Source organism: Microtus oregoni, unplaced genomic scaffold (assembly GCF_018167655.1).
Source record: "Microtus oregoni isolate MIOR12 unplaced genomic scaffold, Mior012 000006F_ref0000085, whole genome shotgun sequence".
Taxonomy (NCBI): Eukaryota; Metazoa; Chordata; class Mammalia; order Rodentia; family Cricetidae; genus Microtus; species Microtus oregoni.
In genome coordinates, this window is record NW_024543065.1 from 44390201 (window position 1) to 44409958 (window position 19758).

The 19758-nt window shown below is 42.1% G+C and overlaps 2 protein-coding genes across 2 annotated transcripts; both read left to right on the forward strand.

Annotated features, from left to right (window-relative positions):
- The first annotated feature begins 4962 nt into the window (after positions 1 to 4962).
- On the forward strand, positions 4963 to 5907 carry LOC121449355 (olfactory receptor 5-like). The gene has a single exon (XM_041653715.1). It carries the CDS (start codon positions 4963 to 4965, stop codon positions 5905 to 5907), a length of 945 nt encoding a protein of 314 aa, XP_041509649.1.
- An 11895-nt stretch (positions 5908 to 17802) lies between these two features.
- Positions 17803 to 18741, forward strand: LOC121449358 (olfactory receptor 5-like). Its single transcript, XM_041653718.1, has one exon. The coding sequence runs from the start codon at positions 17803 to 17805 to the stop codon at positions 18739 to 18741; it is 939 nt and encodes a 312-aa protein (XP_041509652.1).
- The last annotated feature ends 1017 nt before the right edge of the window (positions 18742 to 19758 follow it).

Here is a 19758-nt window from a genome sequence, read left to right on the forward strand (position 1 = left end):
ACAACGTGTGTGTGTGTGTGTGTGTGTGTGTAGGTACACATGTGTGCATTCACATGCTCGTCCTGCAAAGGCCAGTAGGTAGCTTTAAATCTCCTGGATCCAGAGTTACTAGCAGTTATGGGCTGTGTACTATGGGTGCTTGGAACTGTGCTTTGATTCTCAGTAAGAACAGCAAACATTCTTACCCTCCAAGTTACTTCTCCAGCCACTGAGAGCATTTGCTTTAAACTTGTACCTATGATATAATATGTATCTGTCAAGGGAAAGTTTCCTAACTTGTGCCAGGTGAAGACAGCCTTAGAAACTCATCTGGACATATAATATTTTGTCACCTGTTTTCTCTTAGGTATATGATGATTGTATTGAAGTGGAGACCACCTTAGAAACAAATTGAGGATACTGGTGTAGTGGTAGTTGGGTCCACAGTGATGGTAAAATAACTGCTAACCCTCCCTAGTAGAAGTGGAGTGTGGGGTTCACAAGAGCCATAAGTAGAGTTCCTTTTCACTCATCCCCCAGCATTAGGCCAACTTGGGAGATGCTGGAGTATACAGGACGTGGAAGGCTTGCTTCAGCTGAGACTCCATGATGCAGAGTCTATGAGGCTGTCATCTATGATGGGGTTGGAGACTTGGTGAGGATGCAGCTTTATGGGGGTCACCCACACTCCTGTGAGTAGACACTCACCAGTTCTCTAAGTAAATTGAATGAAGTCATTAGTTTGTCAGGTTAGACTTGAGTGGGGTCATTACATTGGTATGTCAGTGGTGCCCTGTCTGGGGTGAATAGACATTTGTTCATGCTTTTCTGGGAACAGTTAATGCATCCAGTTTTCCTCGATCCCACCCTTAGTTTCTGCTTCCATTTTCATATCCACCTAGACTGGGGACCTTGGGGGCTGGGACAATGTCAGACTTATTCTCATATTCCTGGCACCCACAGCACCTTTCTCCACACAGAAGACAATGAATGCTTGCTTATCAACACAGTGATGCCAGACTGGGCATGCCTGTGCCCTCTTCCTCAAGCCCAATAGCTTTTCTAATTTATAAAAAAAATAATCTCTTCCATGCGTTGTTTAATTCCACAGAGATTTGGGGCAGTCTCAGAGATCCAAGATCCTCAGCCATTGCTTAAACCAGCCTCTTTATGTGCCTCCTGCTTGTGAGTCCAGAAGCAACTCAGCACTGTCCAGAAAAGAGTCTCAGATACACAGTGGGTGAAGGGATAAGGAGGGGCGAAGCTCTTGGTTCAGAACCAAGGACAGTGTCCACAGGTCCACCAGGCCTGTAGGAAATGCTCTGGCCCTCTGAGTGCTGGATCCTGGCTTCACTGCTGAGAATCCACATCTGAGTGGATACTCAGACAATCTCAACACTGATCAGAGGCCCTAGGAGAGGGACCCTTTACTCAGCTTCTCAGGTAAGCGAACTGGAAACCTCATGGTGCTGGAGGCGGGAGGAAGAAGATGAGAGAAGTGGTACCTTAGAGTCACGTCCTCAGCATCAGCTGCCTTGTTGAATCTTCTTGTTTTGTCTCATGAGTTCTCATCCCAGCCCTATGATGTAGTCATACACACAGCCCTTATTTTAAGGATGGAGACGATGAATACTGTCAAAACTACACTAAAGAAAAGACTGGCTTTCATCCAACTGACCAGATTAAGATATTGAATTATAGTCCTGGGCCACATAATTCTGAACCCCAAATTCTTTCTATCATAACAAGATTTCCCTTGGCAATAAGTGAGATGGAATATGTGGGTTGAGGAGTGAAATGGAACTTGCATCTTCAACTAGCTGAGGGACTCTGGTCAAAGTGAGATAGCATCTTTTTGTGTTGGTTGTGCAGTTTCTTTTTGATTTGTCCATAAACTTGCTGAGTTTTTACCATTCTTTTCTTTCTATTTACTTATCTGAATTGATTGATTTTCATGTGCATATATGTGGGGGTCCGAACACCACAGCACAGGTGTGGAAGTCAGATGACACTTGGGAGGTTAGTTCTCTCCTTGCACCCAGGGATCAAACTCAAGTTGTCAAGTTCCCTGGAAAATGCCCTTACCGGCTGGGCTTAATTTTTGCACAGCTGTCTTCCATACAGCCCTAGAATCCAGTTCAGAGGCCAGGGGAAAGAGAACTTTGCGGTGACACTCCAGAGATGTAGAATAAAACCATGATCATTAGCTCTAGAGCCAGGTAGATCCTGGCTTGGTTGCTGGATTTGCTGCTTACAATCTGACTGCACGCGGTCAAGATTCATTCCCCACTCTGGGACTGATCTCTTCTTCTGCAAAGTGTGTGCAGTAACATCCCACTTCCAAAATGCTCTGCAACCTGTGCTCACAAAACCTGTACATTTCATAAAAATGAGGTTTGTATTTGTGTGCATATGGTTTACCATGTCACAGAACATTGGCATGTGTGAGTTTTATTAGACCAACATAGCAACAACTTATAGTTTGTCTAGGAGGAGATTAAACCTTAGGAGGACACGTAAGTTCTTCTATGATCACTGATATTGATATCTAATGTTGAAGTCCAGGTGTAATCGGCCCTTACTTGATGGTGGAGGCATAAACTTCCATAATTTATGAAGACAATCTCATTTGTTTTCAGAAGGCTATGATGTGTCAGATATGTTAGTGTAAGTCATCCACGTTTAGCCAGCAGTGAAGAAGAAACCAGAATATTGTTGTCTGGAGCCAAGTCTTGCTTATTCCTGTATTCTCACTGTGCCTCCCTGGGGCATCTCACAGTATTGATGCCAGAGGCATGCTTATAAGATGAAACCACTCTCAAGCATTCGGATCATGCACTACACAATTTTAAAGCAGTTTTAAAATTAAAATCTGACTCTGGAATGCTATCAATGGGATAGTTACTGGAAAAATGTCCATCACATTGACCCATGGAAAATAGAATAAAAATTGATATAACCATTCACTGCAGCTGTGAACAAGAACAACTCCAGGAAATCACCACAGCTGAGTCTCACAGACAGCGTTAATGTTACCATTGCTTTCAAATCAGCAGATAGTCAGACTCAAGAGTCAGGGAGATGAGAATTCAGCTGTACCTAAGAGAGTCCAGGAAAATAACTGGCATCCACATTATTAATGGACAGTTAAAAAGGATTGGTATTATTAGATATTATCAAAATTAACAACTTATTTCTATACAACTTTATTCTTTTTATCTTTTTGTGCCATCTCAGCCACATCATGGAAGTTGATGTCTTTTTTTTTTGTTCTACAGAGAAAAAATGGAAGTTAGAATAAACACTGCATGTTGAGAATGGTAATAGGCATACAAAGAACAACTTTTGACTCAAGTCTTCCAACTGTGTCACATTGTGTCTCTTCTAGCTCAGTCACCATCAGAACTGGGTGTGGTGGCTCACAGTACTCCCAGCACATGGGAGGCTTACTGTGAGTTAAAGGTCGTCCTGGCTTTCACAGTGAGCTCTACGACAGCCTGGACCACAAAGTGAGGCACCGTCTAAAGCAAATTCCAAAACCAAGCCCAAATAATTCAATGAGCATTGCAAATTAAGCCTGAATCCCAGTGATCTTGAATCCATTTATTGTGAAGCCTGTGGAGGGAGCTACTGATGCTTAGAAAGCCTTGACCCATCGTGCATTATGGAAGAGCATGTACAGGACACTATATGAGGGTCCTTGACTGGCTGTGGAGGGCAGAGTCCTGAGTAAGACTGACATCAATCAATGCAATCCTGTCCTTAGGGAGCTTACCAACTAGTTAGAAAGAAGATGACCAGTGGAACAGTGGAAAAAAGCATACCCGCGATTTAATTGTTCTCTTAACTTGTTCATTTTACTTTATATATGTTTTACATATGTTTTTGTCTGTACGTATCCATGTGCACCCAAAACATGCCTGATACCTGTGGAAGTCAGGAAAAGGCATTCGATAGCTAGAAACTGGAGTTGTGGGTGGTCATGAGGCACCCATATGGGGGTGCAGGGAACCAAACCCAGGTTCTTTACAACAATAGTCAGTGTTAACCACTGAACTATTTCCCCAGACTCCTCCTAGTAATTGAAACTAACCACAGCAATCGCTTCACAAGGAAGTATTAAGGAATGGAATAAGAAATAACGACACAGGATTTGATATGAGACTTTTGAGAGAGGCCTATCTGGGGACACGACTTGAAAAGCAAAAGTGTGGAGACGTGTGTTCCAGGCAAAAGGACCAGTGTGCAGGAATGTCCTAGGGCTAGAAGAAGCTTGGAGCACTTGAGGGCATGGACAGGGAATCAAGGGGTCTCAGTGGGTGACAAAAGTCTTAAAGCCAAATCATTCAGGATCAGAGCACTGGGGGCTAGAATACTGCATTGTGATAAATTGGGTGTGGTTCACAGGTCAGCAATTCTAGCACTCAGGAAATGGAGGCAGGATGATCAGGAGTTCAAGACCATTGTTAGCTGAATAATGAGTTTAATGCCAGCCTGGGCTACCTGAGACTATCTCAAACTAAAGGAAGAATTGTATTATGGAGGGTATTTATTAAAAGAATAATAAGGATGAATGGGCCATTTAAGGAGAAAGGAGTGATCTTATATCAGGTCTATTTTGAAAAGACACCACTAAATGGAACACAAAGACTTTTATAGATCAAATTTAAAAACAGAAAGATACAATTAGAAGTGATATCAGGGCTGGTGTGGTGGGTCAGTGGGTAAACGTACTTGTAGCCAAGGTTGATGAGCTGAGTTTGTTCCCTGGAACCTACATGGTGGAAGTAGAGAAGTGATTCCAGCTACAAAGCATCTTATGACCTTCAAACTTGCACCCCAAATGCCCTGCAAAATACATAAACATGGTAAAATTTTTAAAGAAGTGATTGATGCAGCTGTGATAATGGCATTGATCTAGGGTGGGATAAGATATAAGGAAAGAGACTTAGAAAAAAATTGCAGGTGTATTTTTTTTTTTAGATGGGGAAGTCACTTGAATTGGGCAACACAACCAGAGTCCAAGAGTTTGTCCTACTAGGCCTGTCCACAAGGCTGGGGATAAGGGATGCCCTGTTTGTCGTCTTCCTGACTCTCTACCTGCTGACGCTCCTGGAGAACACACTCATCATCTACCTCATCTGCAGTCACAGCGAGCTCCACAAGCCCATGTACTTCTTCCTGGGCAACCTCAGCTGCCTGGAGATGTGCTATGTGTCCGTCACCATGCCCACCCTGCTCATGGGGCTGTGGACGGGGCCCTGCCATGTTCCATTCACAGGTTGCATGACCCAACTCTTCTTCTTCATCTCTCTCATCTGCACAGAGTGCACCCTCCTGGCCTCCATGGCCTATGACCGCTATGTGGCCATCTGCCGCCCACTGCACTACCCCCTGCTCATGAGGCCCCAGGTCTGCCTGGCCTTAGCCTTGTCTTCATGGCTGGGTGGGTTGCTGGTCTCAGTGATCAAAACAGCATGCATTGCAAGCCTGTCCTACTGTGGTCCCAACGTCCTCAACCACTTCTTTTGTGATGTCTCTCCTCTTCTGAACCTATCCTGCACCCACGTGGCCCTCACAGAGCTGGTGGACTTCATCTCAGCCATTGTCATCCTCTGGGGCTCACTCCTTGTGGCCATGGCTTCCTATGTGGCCATCGGTAGGACAGTTCTGGGCATGCCATCAGCTGCTGCCCGCCACAAAGCCTTCTCTACTTGTGCCTCCCACTTGGTAGTGGTGGGCATCTTTTACTCAGCCACTATCTTCATCTATGCCCGCCCTAGCCGCATAGAAGCCATGGACCTCAATAAGGTGTTGTCTGTCATCTACACGGTGGTTACCCCCATGTGCAACCCCATCATCTACTGTCTGAGGAACAGGGAGGTGCAATCGGCTTTCCGTAGAACCATGCATTGGTCCTCAGTTTGACCAGGTATTTAAGACCATGTGGCGAGACATTGATTTACCTACATCCTGCTTCTGTGTTAGGGTATAACTACCATACCATTACTTTGCCTTTTAAACACATACAACTCAATGTCTGAATGTTTTCACAAAGTAGTAAACCGTCATTGCTGTGTTAGTCATCACTCCCGGAAAAATGCCTATACACATTTGGAAGTCAGTTTCTGTGGTGTCTCTACTCCTTAAGAAAAATTACTAATCATCTACTTTTTATTTGCATAAATTTCCGTATTTGATATCTTGTAGGCTGGGGATTGCGTAATGTCACCTTTTATAGATGACCCCTTCCACAGTACATAGTGCATCAAGTTTGTGAATGTTGCAGCAGGTATCAGTGATTCATTTATTTCTGTGCCCTCACCACATTGCTTTGCATGAACACTCATCATGAACACTTTGTGTGAACACTCATTCATAGCTTTAAAAGGTTTTATTCTCATTCATTCGTTTGTGTGTGTAAGAACACGTATGTGTGTATATATGCATGCAGATCCCTGCAGAGGCCGGGAGTTAGACACTGGGTCTCTCAGAGTCACAGTTACAGGTTGTTGTGAGTAATCTGATGTGGGTGCTAGAAGCTGAACTCCAGTTCTCTGCTCTTAAACACCAAGCTCTCTTTCCAGCCTCATAATTCATATCTTTTGAGCAGAAGCACATTTCTTGTTCTCTTGTTCTTATACCCATGTGTAGAATTGCTGAGCTAGTCTTATGTCAACTGAATGGTTGACTTTTTGAGTAACCGACAAACTATTTGGCAGAATATTTAACACCTTACTTTAAAAACATACTTTTAAGTTACTCAAGACCTAGATCTTAAATTTATATACACATTGGAAGTCACACACACATGTATCTTCTGCAGACATATGCATAAGCTGGGCTCCTCTGGGGATGAAGGGTGTCTGCAAAGAGGAACGGGGGACCTAGGTGGGAGTGGTGGAGGACAAAATGTATGTGAAAATACCGCAATAAAATCAAAAAATAAAATAAAAATTAGAAAATATTCTAATTTTAAAAAATTGCCCAGAGAAGCCCTTTCTCAAAAATCAAAAAAAAAAAAAGTGTCAGTATGAAACTTCCCAATATATGTTAAGGCAGGTGGTATTATATACAAACATAGAACTAATAGCTGAAATAACATAAATGTTCAATGAATCTACAGACCTCATTGGCCCTTGCAGAAAATTTTAAATAGAAAATGACACCACCAGTATATCATGGTGGGGAGCATTCAGCTGATTGCCGCATCCTGACCTCCTTAGGTTTTAAAAGGATGGACATATGCTTATATATTTCCTGGACAATAACCTACTCACCAGTATAAAAGTTGTTTGTAAACTTTGACCTGGTGTCCTCATTTACGTGAATATTTCATAAGACAATTAAAGCAGTAGACCACAGAAAACAGAGATGCTGATTGTGACATTTTGTCACCTGTATGAAGTTAGAATGAGTGATAGTATTCACAAGTAAGACAGTGACTGACTATATTATGCTAACTCCACAGAATGAAATGCGATATAAGAGGATTTATTGGCTGGGTGGTGGTGGTGCACGCCTTTAATCCCAGCACTTGGGAGGCAGAGGCAGGCAGATCTCTGTGAGTTTGAGGCGAGTTCCAGGACATCCAGAGCCCCATATTGAAACTCTGCCTTGAAAAACCAAAAAGAGAAGGGTTTATTGTAGTTCTACAATTGATAAAATGTATAAAATGTTTGTAACTTGAAATTGGTATTTTAAAGGCATAATTTAAAAATAACTAAGTAGGGAGCCTTTAAACATCTAAAATGCGTTTCCAGAGGGATTCCGAGAAGCCAAGAACAACTCAGGGACACTGTGAATTTCTATTTGTAAGTTTCAATAATAATTGAAAAGTATTAACTAAAACTGATGTGATTTTCAGGGGAAACTTGACATTGTGCACGGCATGTGTGAGTGTGTATGAATGTTGACTCAGAATGTGACTGAAAGAAATTTTGCAAAAAATAAATTCAGAATATTTGAAGTACCACAAGCATCTTTATGACATTTTGTGCTTATTTATTTATTTATTTATTTATTTATTAAAGATTTCTGTCTCTTCCCGGCCACCGCCTCCCATTTCCCTCCCCCTCCCCCGATCAAGTCCCCCTCCCTCGTCAGCCCAAAGAGCAATCAGGGTTCCCTGCCCTGTGGGAAGTCCAAGAACCACCCACCTCCATCCAGGTCTAGTAGGGTGAGCATCCAAACTGCCTAGGCTCCCACAAAGCCAGTACGTGCAGTAGGATCAAAAACCCATTGCCATTGTTCTTGAGTTCTCAGTAGTCCTCATTGTCTGCTATGTTCAGCGAGTCTGCTTTTATCCCAGGCTTTTTCAGACCCAGGACAGCTAGCCTTGGTGAGTTCCCAATAGAACATCCCCATTGTCTCAGTGTGTAGGTGCACCCCTCGCGGTCCTCAGTTCCTTGTTCCTGCTCTGTCTCCTTCTGCTCCTGATTTGGACCTTGAGATTTCTGTCCGGTGCTCCAATATGGGTCTCTGTCTCTGTCTCCTTTCATCGCCTGATGAAGGTTAATATTCAGGAGGATGCCTATATGTTTTTCTTTGGGTTCTCCTTCTTATTTAGCTTCTCTAAGATCACTAATTATAGGCTCAATGTCCTTTATTTATGGCTAGAAACCAAATATGAGTGAGTACATCCCATGTTCCTCTTTTTGGGTCTGGCTTACCTCACTCAGGATAGTGTTTTCTATTTCTATCCATTTGCATGCAAAATTCAAGAAGTCCTTGTTTTTTACTGCTGAGTAGTACTCTAATATGTATATATTCCATACTTTCTTCATCCATTCTTCCATTGAAGGGCATCTACGTTGTTTCCAGGTTGTGGCTATTACAAACAATGCTGCTATGAACATAGTTGAGCATATACTTTTGTTGTATGATAAGGCCTCTCTTGGGTATATTCCCAAGAGTGGTATTGCTGGGTCCAGGGGTAGGTTGATCCCGAATTTCCTGAGAAACCGTCACACTGCTTACCAGAGTGGTTGCACAAGTTTGCATTCCCACCAGCAATGGATGAGTGTACCCCTTTCTCCACAACCTCTCCAGCAAAGGCTATCATTGGTGTTTTTTATTTTAGCCATTCTGACAGGTGTAAGATGGTATCTTAAAGTTGTCTTGATTTGCATTTCCCTGATCGCTAAGGAAGTTGAGCATGACCTTAAGTGCCTTTTGGCCATTTGAACTTCTTCTGTTGAGAATTCTCTGTTCAGCTCAGTGCCCCATTTTATAATTGGGTTGATTAGCCTTTTACGGTCTAGTTTCTTGAGATCTTTATATATTTTGGAGATCAGACCTTTGTCAGTTGCGGGGTTGGTAAGGATTTTCTCCCAGTCAGTGGGTTGCCTTTTTGTCTTAGTGACAGTGTCCTTTGCTTTACAGAAGCTTCTCAGTCTCTTGAGGTCCCATTTATTCAATGAGGTTCTTAATGTCTGTGCTGCTGGGGTTATACGTAGGAAGTGGTTTCCTGTGCCCATGTGTTGTAGAGTACTTCCCACTTTCTCTTCTATCAGGTTCAGTGTGTTTGGACTGATATTGAGGTCTTTAATCCATTTGGACTTGAGTTTTGTGCATGGTGATAGATATGGATCTATTTTCATTCTTCTACAGATTGACATCCAGTTTTGCCAGCACAATTTGTTGAAGATGTTCTCTTTTTTCCATTGTATACTTTTAGCTCCTTTATGGAAAATCAGGTGTTCATAGGTTTGTGGGTTAAAGTCAGGGTCTTCTATTCAATTCCATTGGTCAACTTCTCTGTTTTTATGCCAATACCAAGCTGTTTTCAATACTGTAGCTCTGTAATAGAGTTTGAAGTCAGGAATGGTAATGCCTCCAGACGATCCTTTATTGTATAGGATTGTTTTGGCTATCCTGGGTTTTTTGTTTTTCCATATAAAGTTGATTATTGTCTTCTCCAGGTCTGTGAAGAATTTTGATGGGATTTTGATGGGGATTGCATTGAATCTATAGATTGCTTTTGGTAGAATTGCCATTTTTACTATGTTGATCCTCCCAATCCAAGAGCAAGGGAGATCCTTCCATTTTCTGGTGTCCTCTTCAATTTCTTTCTTCAAAGACTTAAAGTTCTTGTCAAATAGATCTTTCACTTCCTTGGTCAGAGTTACCCCAAGATATTTTATGCTATTTGTGGCTGTCGTGAAAGGTGATGCTTCTCTGATTTCCCTCTCTGTTTCCTTATCCTTAGTGTATAGGAAGGCAACTGATTTTTTTGAGTTGATCTTGTATCCTGCCACATTACTAAAGGTGTTTATCAGCTGTAGGAGTTCTTTGGTAGAGTTTTTGGGGTCGCTTATGTATACTATCATATCATCTGCAAACAACGGGAGCTTAACTTCTTCTTTTCTGATACGAATCCCCTTGATCCCTTTATGTTGTCTTATTGCTATTGCTAGAATTTCAAGCACTATATTGAAGAGGTATGGAAAGAGTGGACATCCTTGCTGTGTTCCTGATTTTAGTGGGATGGCTTTGAGTTTTTCTCCATTTAATTTAATGTTAGCTGTCCGCTTGCTGCAAATGGCTTTTATTATATTTAAGTATGACCCTTGTATCCCTAATCTCTCCAAGACCTTTATCATAAAGGGGTGCTGAATTTTGTCGAATGCTTTTTCAGCATCTAATGAAATGATCATATGGTTTTTTTCTTTCAGTTTATTTATATGGTGGATTACTTTGATAGATTTGCGTATGTTCAACCAGCCCTGCATCTCTGGGATGAAGCCTACTTGATCATAATGGATAATTTCTAATGTGTTCTTGGATTCGGTTTGCCAGTATTTTATTGAGAATTTTTGCGTCGATATTCATGAGTGAGATAGGCCTGTAATTCTCTTTCTTGGTTGGGTCTATGTGTGGTTTTGGTATCAGGGTAACTGTAGCTTCATAAAAGGTATTTGGCAATGCCTCTTCTGTTTCTATATTGTGAAATACATTAAGGAGTATAGGTATTATTTCTTCTTGGATGTTCTGGTAGAATTCTGCATTGAAACCATCTGGTCCTGGGCTTTTATTGGAAGGGAGATTTTTGATAACAGTTTCTAATTCTTCGCAACTAACAGGTCTATTTAGATCATTCACCCTGCCTCCTTTTTTCTTGCTTTGTATCAAGCATGCATGTCTTGTGGTACCCCCAGAGTCCAAGTTTGCATGTATATCCTGCAAATAGTTCCAAATTTCCTGATCCTCACTCTCTGCACATGAAATGTCACTTGCCATTTATTACAAGACTGTATACATATCTTTTGCAGATTCCATGCAGTTTGGTAGCTTGGGATCCCCTTGAGAGAGGTTATTGGGCTTCACATGCCTGTTGGCTGCCAGCATTTGACACAAGTCCCTGTCTTGCTAGGAGTTGCAAACTGCCTGGGAGCTGACTGGAACCAGTGCTGCCTTTGTGCCACCCTCAGGACAACCTGATGAAAACTTTCACTTGGATTTTTGCTCCAAACCCACAGAGATTAGTGGCCCTCTAAGGCCCAGCTCTTGCTTTTAAGTTGGCCCCTCTCCTTACAGCTGACTGGTAGAACTCTCTTGAAAACAGAAAAGTAGAGAAATGTGTTGAGTCTAGTTGAGAACTCATTACCTGGAACTAATGATAACTTTTCCAAACACGTGGCTTTGAATTCATTGTCTAATCACTTAAGTCGCTGCTGTCTCCAGTTATGTCCAGGTGAGAAACTGAATATTTTAAGAGGAAGAAGCAAGATCTGCTTTGCCTCAATAGAGAGGTAAGAAGTTACGATAATGTGATTTGATTTCAATGAGAACAAAAAGTTTTCTCTTCTATAGTATGTCTATAGATGCTAGGAACAGCCTGATGATACACAACTTCATTGGAATGACTCCCCATGGCAACCATAAGAATTCAAGGCCATCTTTGAAATCAGAACTTTGAAGAGTAGATTGACTGGATAGGGATGGCAGACTAAAGGGAAGAAATGGTAAGATGTGATTATGTTTAAAATGCATAATATATTTAAAAGTATTTGTCTACACCTATATTTACATCATGTGCAATGAATATATACACCAATAAGATTTTTTTAAAAAATAAAAGAAAATGGGATATCATTTTTATTCGGAAGATGAATATGTGAGTTTTATTAGGCCAGATCCAATGCAGACAGAGATGAATTAGAACCAGCTTAGTATCTTTTACAAGCTTTCTTAAGTTGTCAGTATATTTCAAGCTGGTATTTACATTTACTGGGTAAATGACAATATTAAATAATATTGGGTCAATAATAATAATAAAATGACACAGAATAAACATATTCAGTCAAGTCTGTCATAAGTGAAGACACTGCCAAACCTAGTCATGTGATTGATGTAAGGTGAGTGTTTTTAAACTTTTAAAAATGTCCTTGATGTTTACATATACATGCTGCTTGATGTATTCACGATGGAAAATGCTTTCTTCTTATGATTCGTATAAAATTATTTATGGAGCATACTATAGCTTGCCATTACTGAATCGCCCAATACCTGGCGCACAGGCAACAGGTGAATGCTATAACATAGTGTCTTTATGTAATAGATAAGTCAAAGGAAGATACTATTAGATCTGGGTATGGTGCCTCATGCTTGTCACCCAAAAATCGGTGACAGAGGCAGAGATCGAGGGTATCTTTCACTATATACTGAGTTTGAAGCCAGCATGAACTACATTAGATCCAGTCTCACCTCTGACACATGCTTTAAAACATCTTTGACTCATCCCAGATCACCCGGTACCTCTTAAAACACTGTCTTCATTTGTGAGAAAGTCAGTCAGGAGCATAGGACATATTATGTTATCAGAAGGGCAAGACAACATAAAGAAGCCTTCAGCAGATGTTATATAAGACTCAGGATGTATATAAGGTGAGGTATGAAAGATAAATGTAACCAAGGGTAAGTAGTTCACAAAAGGAAATCATTCCAACTGAGGAGGAAAAGTCTGTAGTGGAAGATTAGCAGGAATTCGTGTCAGAACCACGGACAGCTCCAGAAACCCGCCGCGGTTTCAGCACCGGGGACAGCTCCAGAGGGCCCTGCTCAACTCCAGAACCCCTGCTGACACAGCTAAGGTGTCCTGAGGATCCATGCTGACAGGCATTGTCGTTGAGTCTCAATAGGCTTGTCTTGAAGAAGTACTGACTTTTTGTATTTATAGAAAACATTTTTTAATTAAAAATGATTTGTGTGTGTCTGTGGGTACATACATTTATGGAGGGCAGGGGATAACTTATGAGTCGGTTCTCTTGCACTATTGGGTCTTTAGGCTGGATGCTGAGTGTTTCACTCACTGAACCATCTTTCTGACTTAACAGTTTTCAATTATTAATACTACTACTACTACTATTGTGTTTTGTGCATAATGTGCTGAGGACCACAACATGCATGTGGACATTAAAGGACAGCTTTCCAAAGTCAGTTCTTTTCTTGCATCGAGGTTCCAGGAACAGAACTCAGATTGTCTGGCTTGTAGGGCAAACTCTTTCACCTGCTGAGCCACCTTTCTAGCCTCTAAATGTTTTTTTTTTTTGCAGTTTTATTTTATAGAAGTGATTAATGCCAATTGCATGCTTAGACGTCTTTCTTTTTGGTCAGGAGTATGTTTCAGAGATTGGTCAGGGAGGATGCTAGGCTCATTTACTTACAAAGTAGCACTCCAGTATATAAACAGGACTTTATGTATTGTTTTTATTGTTGGATGTTAGCAATGTTGAGATACTTTTGTGCCAAAAGTCCTGCTGTTAAAGTAACCGCTCTCACAGTGGCCACACTCTAAGATCTGATAGATGTGGGTTGCTATTTCCTTTCCCAGGAGTCAACACTCATCTAGGCTCCCACCAAACTGTGTGATAACCATAAGGTGAAACTTAATATGTCCAAATAAATGTTCACATTCATGACAGCTCTCTGGCTGTAAAACAGGTATTTAATTTTGACTTCAATTTCCATTTCTTTGTTTCCTAATAAGAGAGAATTTTCTAGTTTTAAGTTATTAGTTATTTTCGGTGAAAATGCGCCTTTAGGACAGGGGTTCTCAATCTGTAGGTCATGACCCCTTTGGGAGTCACACATCAGACACCCTGCATATAAGATATTTACATTATGATTCATAACAGTAGCAAAATTACAGTTATGAAGTAGCAACGGACTAGTTTTCTGCTTAGGGGTCCCAATAGCACAGGAACTGTATTAAAGGGTTGCGACATTAGAAAGGTAGGACTCTATCTCATTTTTTTTAAACTGGAAAAGAATATGCTTTCCGTACCAGTCAACCAATGTCTTTGTATATTCTATGAAGGAACCCCTTGTCAGTAGCATGCACTAGGGACATTTTCCCAACTTGCGATTTTTATCTCTTTGGTAACCAGAATCTCTTCAGATCATGCAAATTTTTAAATTTTATGAGGCAGGTGTTTTAGTTCTTTGAAAATTTCACCCTTTTATTGAAAATAGATTCTTTGCACACAAAATATATCCCAGTTAAGGTTTCCCCAGTCCTCCCCACCTCCTCTCCCATCCAGATGTACTTCCTTTCTCTCTCTCACTAGCAAAGAGATAATACCAAAATATAACAACATAGCATATATTAAGATAAAACAAAAACTATCACATTGAAGATAGACAGAACAATCCAAGAGAAGGGAAAGAGCCCAAGAGAAGGCACCAGAATCTGAGACCCACTCGTTCACCTATTCAGGAGTCCATTCAAACAGAAACCTGAAGCTGTTATGCTTACACAGAAGACCTGGTGCAGACCTGTGCAGGTCCTGTGCCTGCTGCCTCAGTCTCTGTGAGTTCATGTGCTCATTGATGAGACAGATGTTTTAAATGCTTTTCTCTTCTTCTTGATGTTGTTTTATGTATACCACTGTTTTCTATAAGTTTAGAGATTTTTATTTCACATGAATACATTAAATTTGGACAATTCTGTACAGATGTGCAGTGGTATGAACAGGCTCGCTCTAGCTGCTCTCTCTTACCTGCCTCACATTCCTGCCTACCCATTTCTTCTTCCAAATCAGACCTTTCCTACTTGCAGGTTACATTTTTTGTGCAGTTCTTTCTTGCATAGGTAGTCACAGCTGGGCTGTGTTCCGGATTTCATTATCCTGTTGTAGACAAGGTTTCATAGAACTCTTCCCCATCCTCCAGCCTCCCCATTTGTGTGTGTGTGTGTGTGTGTGTGTGTGTGTGTGTGTGATGTTATGTGTGATTTCTCTGGCCATAGGAACTTCTTTGCAGTTGGTGTCAGTTACTACAGAAACTCATAACTGACCCAAATGCTGAGGATAAATGACTGTTCAGTGCTCAGCAATGGCTGGGACATCTACATTGCATTTATATTTTCATCTGATCAAAACCTGAGCTCATGTGTGTGTGTGTGTGTGTCTGAGTATATGTGTGTGTGTGTGTGTGTGTGTGTGTGTGTGTGCCAAAGGTCGACATTGGCTGACTTCTCAAGTCTCTCTCCACTGTAGCTTTGGAGACAGGGTCTCTCACTGACCCGTGGGTTACTAGTTTGGACAAGCGAAATGGCCAGTGAACTCCAGAGACCCACACACCTCCTCCCCAAAGCCAGTGCAGGAGTTACAGCTGTGTACATTCGACCTTTTATCAACCTTTTATTTGAGTTTTTCTCTCTCTTTACCTAGAATGCAAAAATTTCAAAAGGTTGCAAACAAATGCTCATTGTTCACCGTTTTAGTTCAAGCGCTTGGTACAGATTATAGACTGGATATTTACTGCCGAATCAGCTGAAACACTGTACTCTTCACACCGGACGCTGAATCCCGTAGTGTTAGTAGCACAGGACAGCACCTGTCAGGATCCCTTGAACAAGTTACAACTCATGAGCTCCAGCACAGTCGCAGGTAGGCATGGTTGGATCAATGCCTATTCATCTAAGATAGTAAGAACAAACTTGATGCTCATTTAGAATACTCTTTGGACCCTAAATTATGCTCAATGTACAAAGTTTCTTTCCTCTAAAAAGGCTGCTGGGCATGGAGGAGATAACTCACTGGGTAACAGCGTTTGCTAAGCAAGCTTGAAGACCTGAGTTTTAATATGCAGTCTGGCTGCAGGTAAGGCAGAGGCAGGTGAATCCTGAAGGCTCATAAACCAGTCAGCCTACTGGAAACTGTGAGCTGGTAGTTCAGTGAGAAGTTCTGTCATAAGAAAAAAAGACGGAGAGAGGTTGAGGAAGACACTACTCTGTCCTCTGCATGCACACTTACAGGTGCATATGCACACTCATGTGCATACAAAATGCACACATGCACACGCTTGTATGGACAAACACACCTGTGCACGTACATCTTCAGAGAAAAACAGAAACACACACACACAACTGTTGTCATTCTGGGAGAATTCCCTTCACCCAGGCTTTATGAGTCTTAGTTGCTGTATTGTTCTAGTTGAGGCAAGGAGCTGGAAAGATGGCTCAATGCTGAAGAGCTCTTGTTGCTTTTGCAGAGGGCACAGGTTCCATTTTCAGCACCTGCATGACAACTCACAACCATCCACAGTTCCAGTTCCAAGTGCGTTATCCTGACCTCCGTGGGCACCAAGCATGCATATGTGCAGGCTAAATACTCATACACATAAAACAAATACACCTAAATGCTCTCCTCTACCCAAACTGTCTTTCACCTACATGGTTCTCACGGAGCTGGTCAACTTCATTCCTAACCTTGTCATCGTCTCGAGCCATGTAGTCACAGAGGAAAAGTGTCATGGAAAGATTATTATCCTGGCACCTTTTTCTAATATTGACACATTCCCTTTAGAGATGAGCCCATTTAAGGGAGATAAGCCCAGAAAAGGCTGTTGCAAGTCTTCTCTTATTTAAAATAGTGCACACAACTTGTGAGATTGTGGAAGGTTTTTGAAGAAAGAAATTTGACCCAGAAACAATCATTTAAGGTCATCAAAAGTAAGAAAATAAGCATCATTCCTTATTTTATAACCACATTCTCATTTATTGCTGTACTTAAATATCATATGAAGGGGCCAGGCTGTGGCTCAGTAGGTACAGCACTTATCTAAGATGGGCAAGGCCCTGGGTTCAATTCTCATCAGTAAAAAACTAGCAAACAAACAAAAGCTAAAAATTCATAAGGACCAAAGGCTTTGTGAGGGTGGATTTCATCTGCTTCATCCTTTCAGGTTTTATTATTTTATATTATGTGTATGATTGTTTTGCCTGCATGTATGTCTGTGTACCACATGTGTGCCTGGTGCCCTCAGAGGTCAGAAAGCATTGGATCACCTGGAAATGGGGTTACAGATGGACGAGAGCTGCCATGTAGGTGCCTGGAATCAAATCCAGGTCCTCTGCAAGAGCAGCCAGTGCTCTTAACTGCAGACTCATCTTTCCTGCCCCTCACCTCTTCTTTATCAGTGCAATAGTGTATGTTTATAAAGGTTGGATGTCTTGCTTAAAATTGTAGACCTGCCAGGTGGCAGAGGCACAGGCCTTTAATCCTAGCCCTCGGGAGGCAGAGGCAGGCAGATCTCTGTTAGCTTGAGGCCAGCCTTGGCTACAAGAGCTAGTTTCAGGACAGGCTTCAAAGCTACAGAGAGACCCTGTCTCAAAAAAGTGGCAGACTTAGTAAATTTTCTGTGTGTGTCAATTTTCCATTTCTGGTTTTGTAGTTTTCCAGTTTCTCCTTATTGCTTGGCCTGATGTAGCTCAACCTCTTGCTAAGTTGATTCAGCTCCAAGAAAGTTTAATCGTAGATGCCTTTATACTTCAGAACAGACTAAGGTCTTTATGAACATATGTCTTTCTTTACTTAGATGGAGAGATCTCTGCAACTGGCCAATCAGTCCACGGACCAGGATTTTATCCTGCTGGGTCTGTCTGCCAGGAAAGACATCGGGGATGGTTTGTTTGTTATTTTTCTGGCCCTCTACCTGCTGATCCTCTTAGAGAATATGCTAGCCATCTACCTCATCTGCAGTCACAGCGAGCTCCACAAGCCCATGTACTTCTTCCTGGGCCACCTCAGCTGCCTGGAGATGTGCTATGTGTCTGTCACCATGCCCAGCTTGCTCATAGGCCTGAGGTCCAGCCCCTGCCACATGTCTTTCACATCCTGCATGGCTCAATTGTTTTTATTCATTTCTTTCATTGGTACCAAGTGCACCCTGCTGGCCTCCATGGCCTACGACCGCTACGTAGCCATCTGCCATCCGCTGCACTACCCACTGCTCATGAGGCCTCAGGTCTGCTGGGGATTGACTTCATCCTCCTGGGTGGGTGGACTGGTGGTCTCTGTGATCAAGACCGCATGCATTGCGAGTCTGTCCTACTGTGGCCCAAATGTCCTCAACCACTTCTTCTGTGATGCGCCTCCTCTTCTCAACCTGTCCTGCACCCACGTGGTTCTCATAGAGCTGGTCGACTTCATCTCAGCCATCCTCATCTTCTGTGGGTCATTGCTAGTTGCTCTGGCCTCTTATGTGGCCATCAGCAGGGTGCTGATCCAAATGCCTTCAGCTGCTGCCAGCCACAGAGCCCTCTCCACCTGTGCCTCCCACCTCCTTGTGATGGGCATCTTCTACTCTGTGGTCCTCTTTATGTATTCCAGGCCCAGACACATCAGATCCACAGACTTCAACAAGGTACTGTCAGTCATCTACACAGTGGCCACTCCCCTGTGTAGCCCAATCATCTACTGCTTGCGGAACAGGGAGGTCCAGGCAGTGCTGAAGAAAACCCTCCGTCTGTGCTGAGATTCTCCAGAGAGCTGATGCCCTCCCTCTCCTGGTTTGAAAAAATTTCATGGCCAAATACACATAAAGAGAATTCAAAGGCAGAGAGAAACAAGGCAGAAGTTTCTGGAACATTTTATAAATAGACTTCATAAAATCAACATGAAAAATAGGAATATTATAGGGACTGGCAAGATTGCTCAGTGAGCAGACAATTGCTCTCAAGCCTGATAACCTGACTCCCTGCGTCTTACTTCATAGAAGAAGTGAGTTGACATCCACAGGTTGTCACCTGATCTTCACATGTGCACAGTGGCATGCATATACTCCAATTCACAAGACAGACAAAAAGAAAGAGTCTTTCTGGGTGATAGTGGCACACCTTTAATTTCAGCACTCAGGAGGCAGAGGCAGGCAGACCTCTGTGAGTTCGAGACTAGCCTGGTCTATATGAGTTAGTTCCAGGACAGACTCCAAAGCTACATAAAGTATCCTTGTCCTGAAAAACAACAACAACAACAAAAAAGCAAAATAAAAAACATGAAAGTTTTACTAATTAAAAGGGTTACTATAGCTGTGATAAAACACCATGACCAAAGCAACTTGGAGAGAAAAGGGTTTATATGGTGTACTCTGCATCACTGTTCGTCATTAAAGGTAGTCAGGATTGGAACTCAATCAGGGCAGGAAGCTGGAGGCAGGAGCTGATGCAGAGGCTATGGAGAAATGCTGCTTACTGGGTTGCTCCTCATGGCTTGCTCAGACTGCTTTATTACAGAACCCAGGACCACCATCCCCGGGGCAGAACCACCTACAGTGGCCCATGTTCTCACCCATCAACCACTAATTAAGAAAATTCCCTGCAGGTTTCCATATAGTATGATCTTATGGAGGCATTTTCTCATTTGAGGTTCCTTCTTCTTAGGTGACTATAGTTTATGTCAAGTTGACATAAAACTAGCTGGCACAGAAAGGAAGGAATGAAGAAATAAAGAAAAAAGGAAGGGAATATTCCCAAATAAAAACCAAATGAAAATA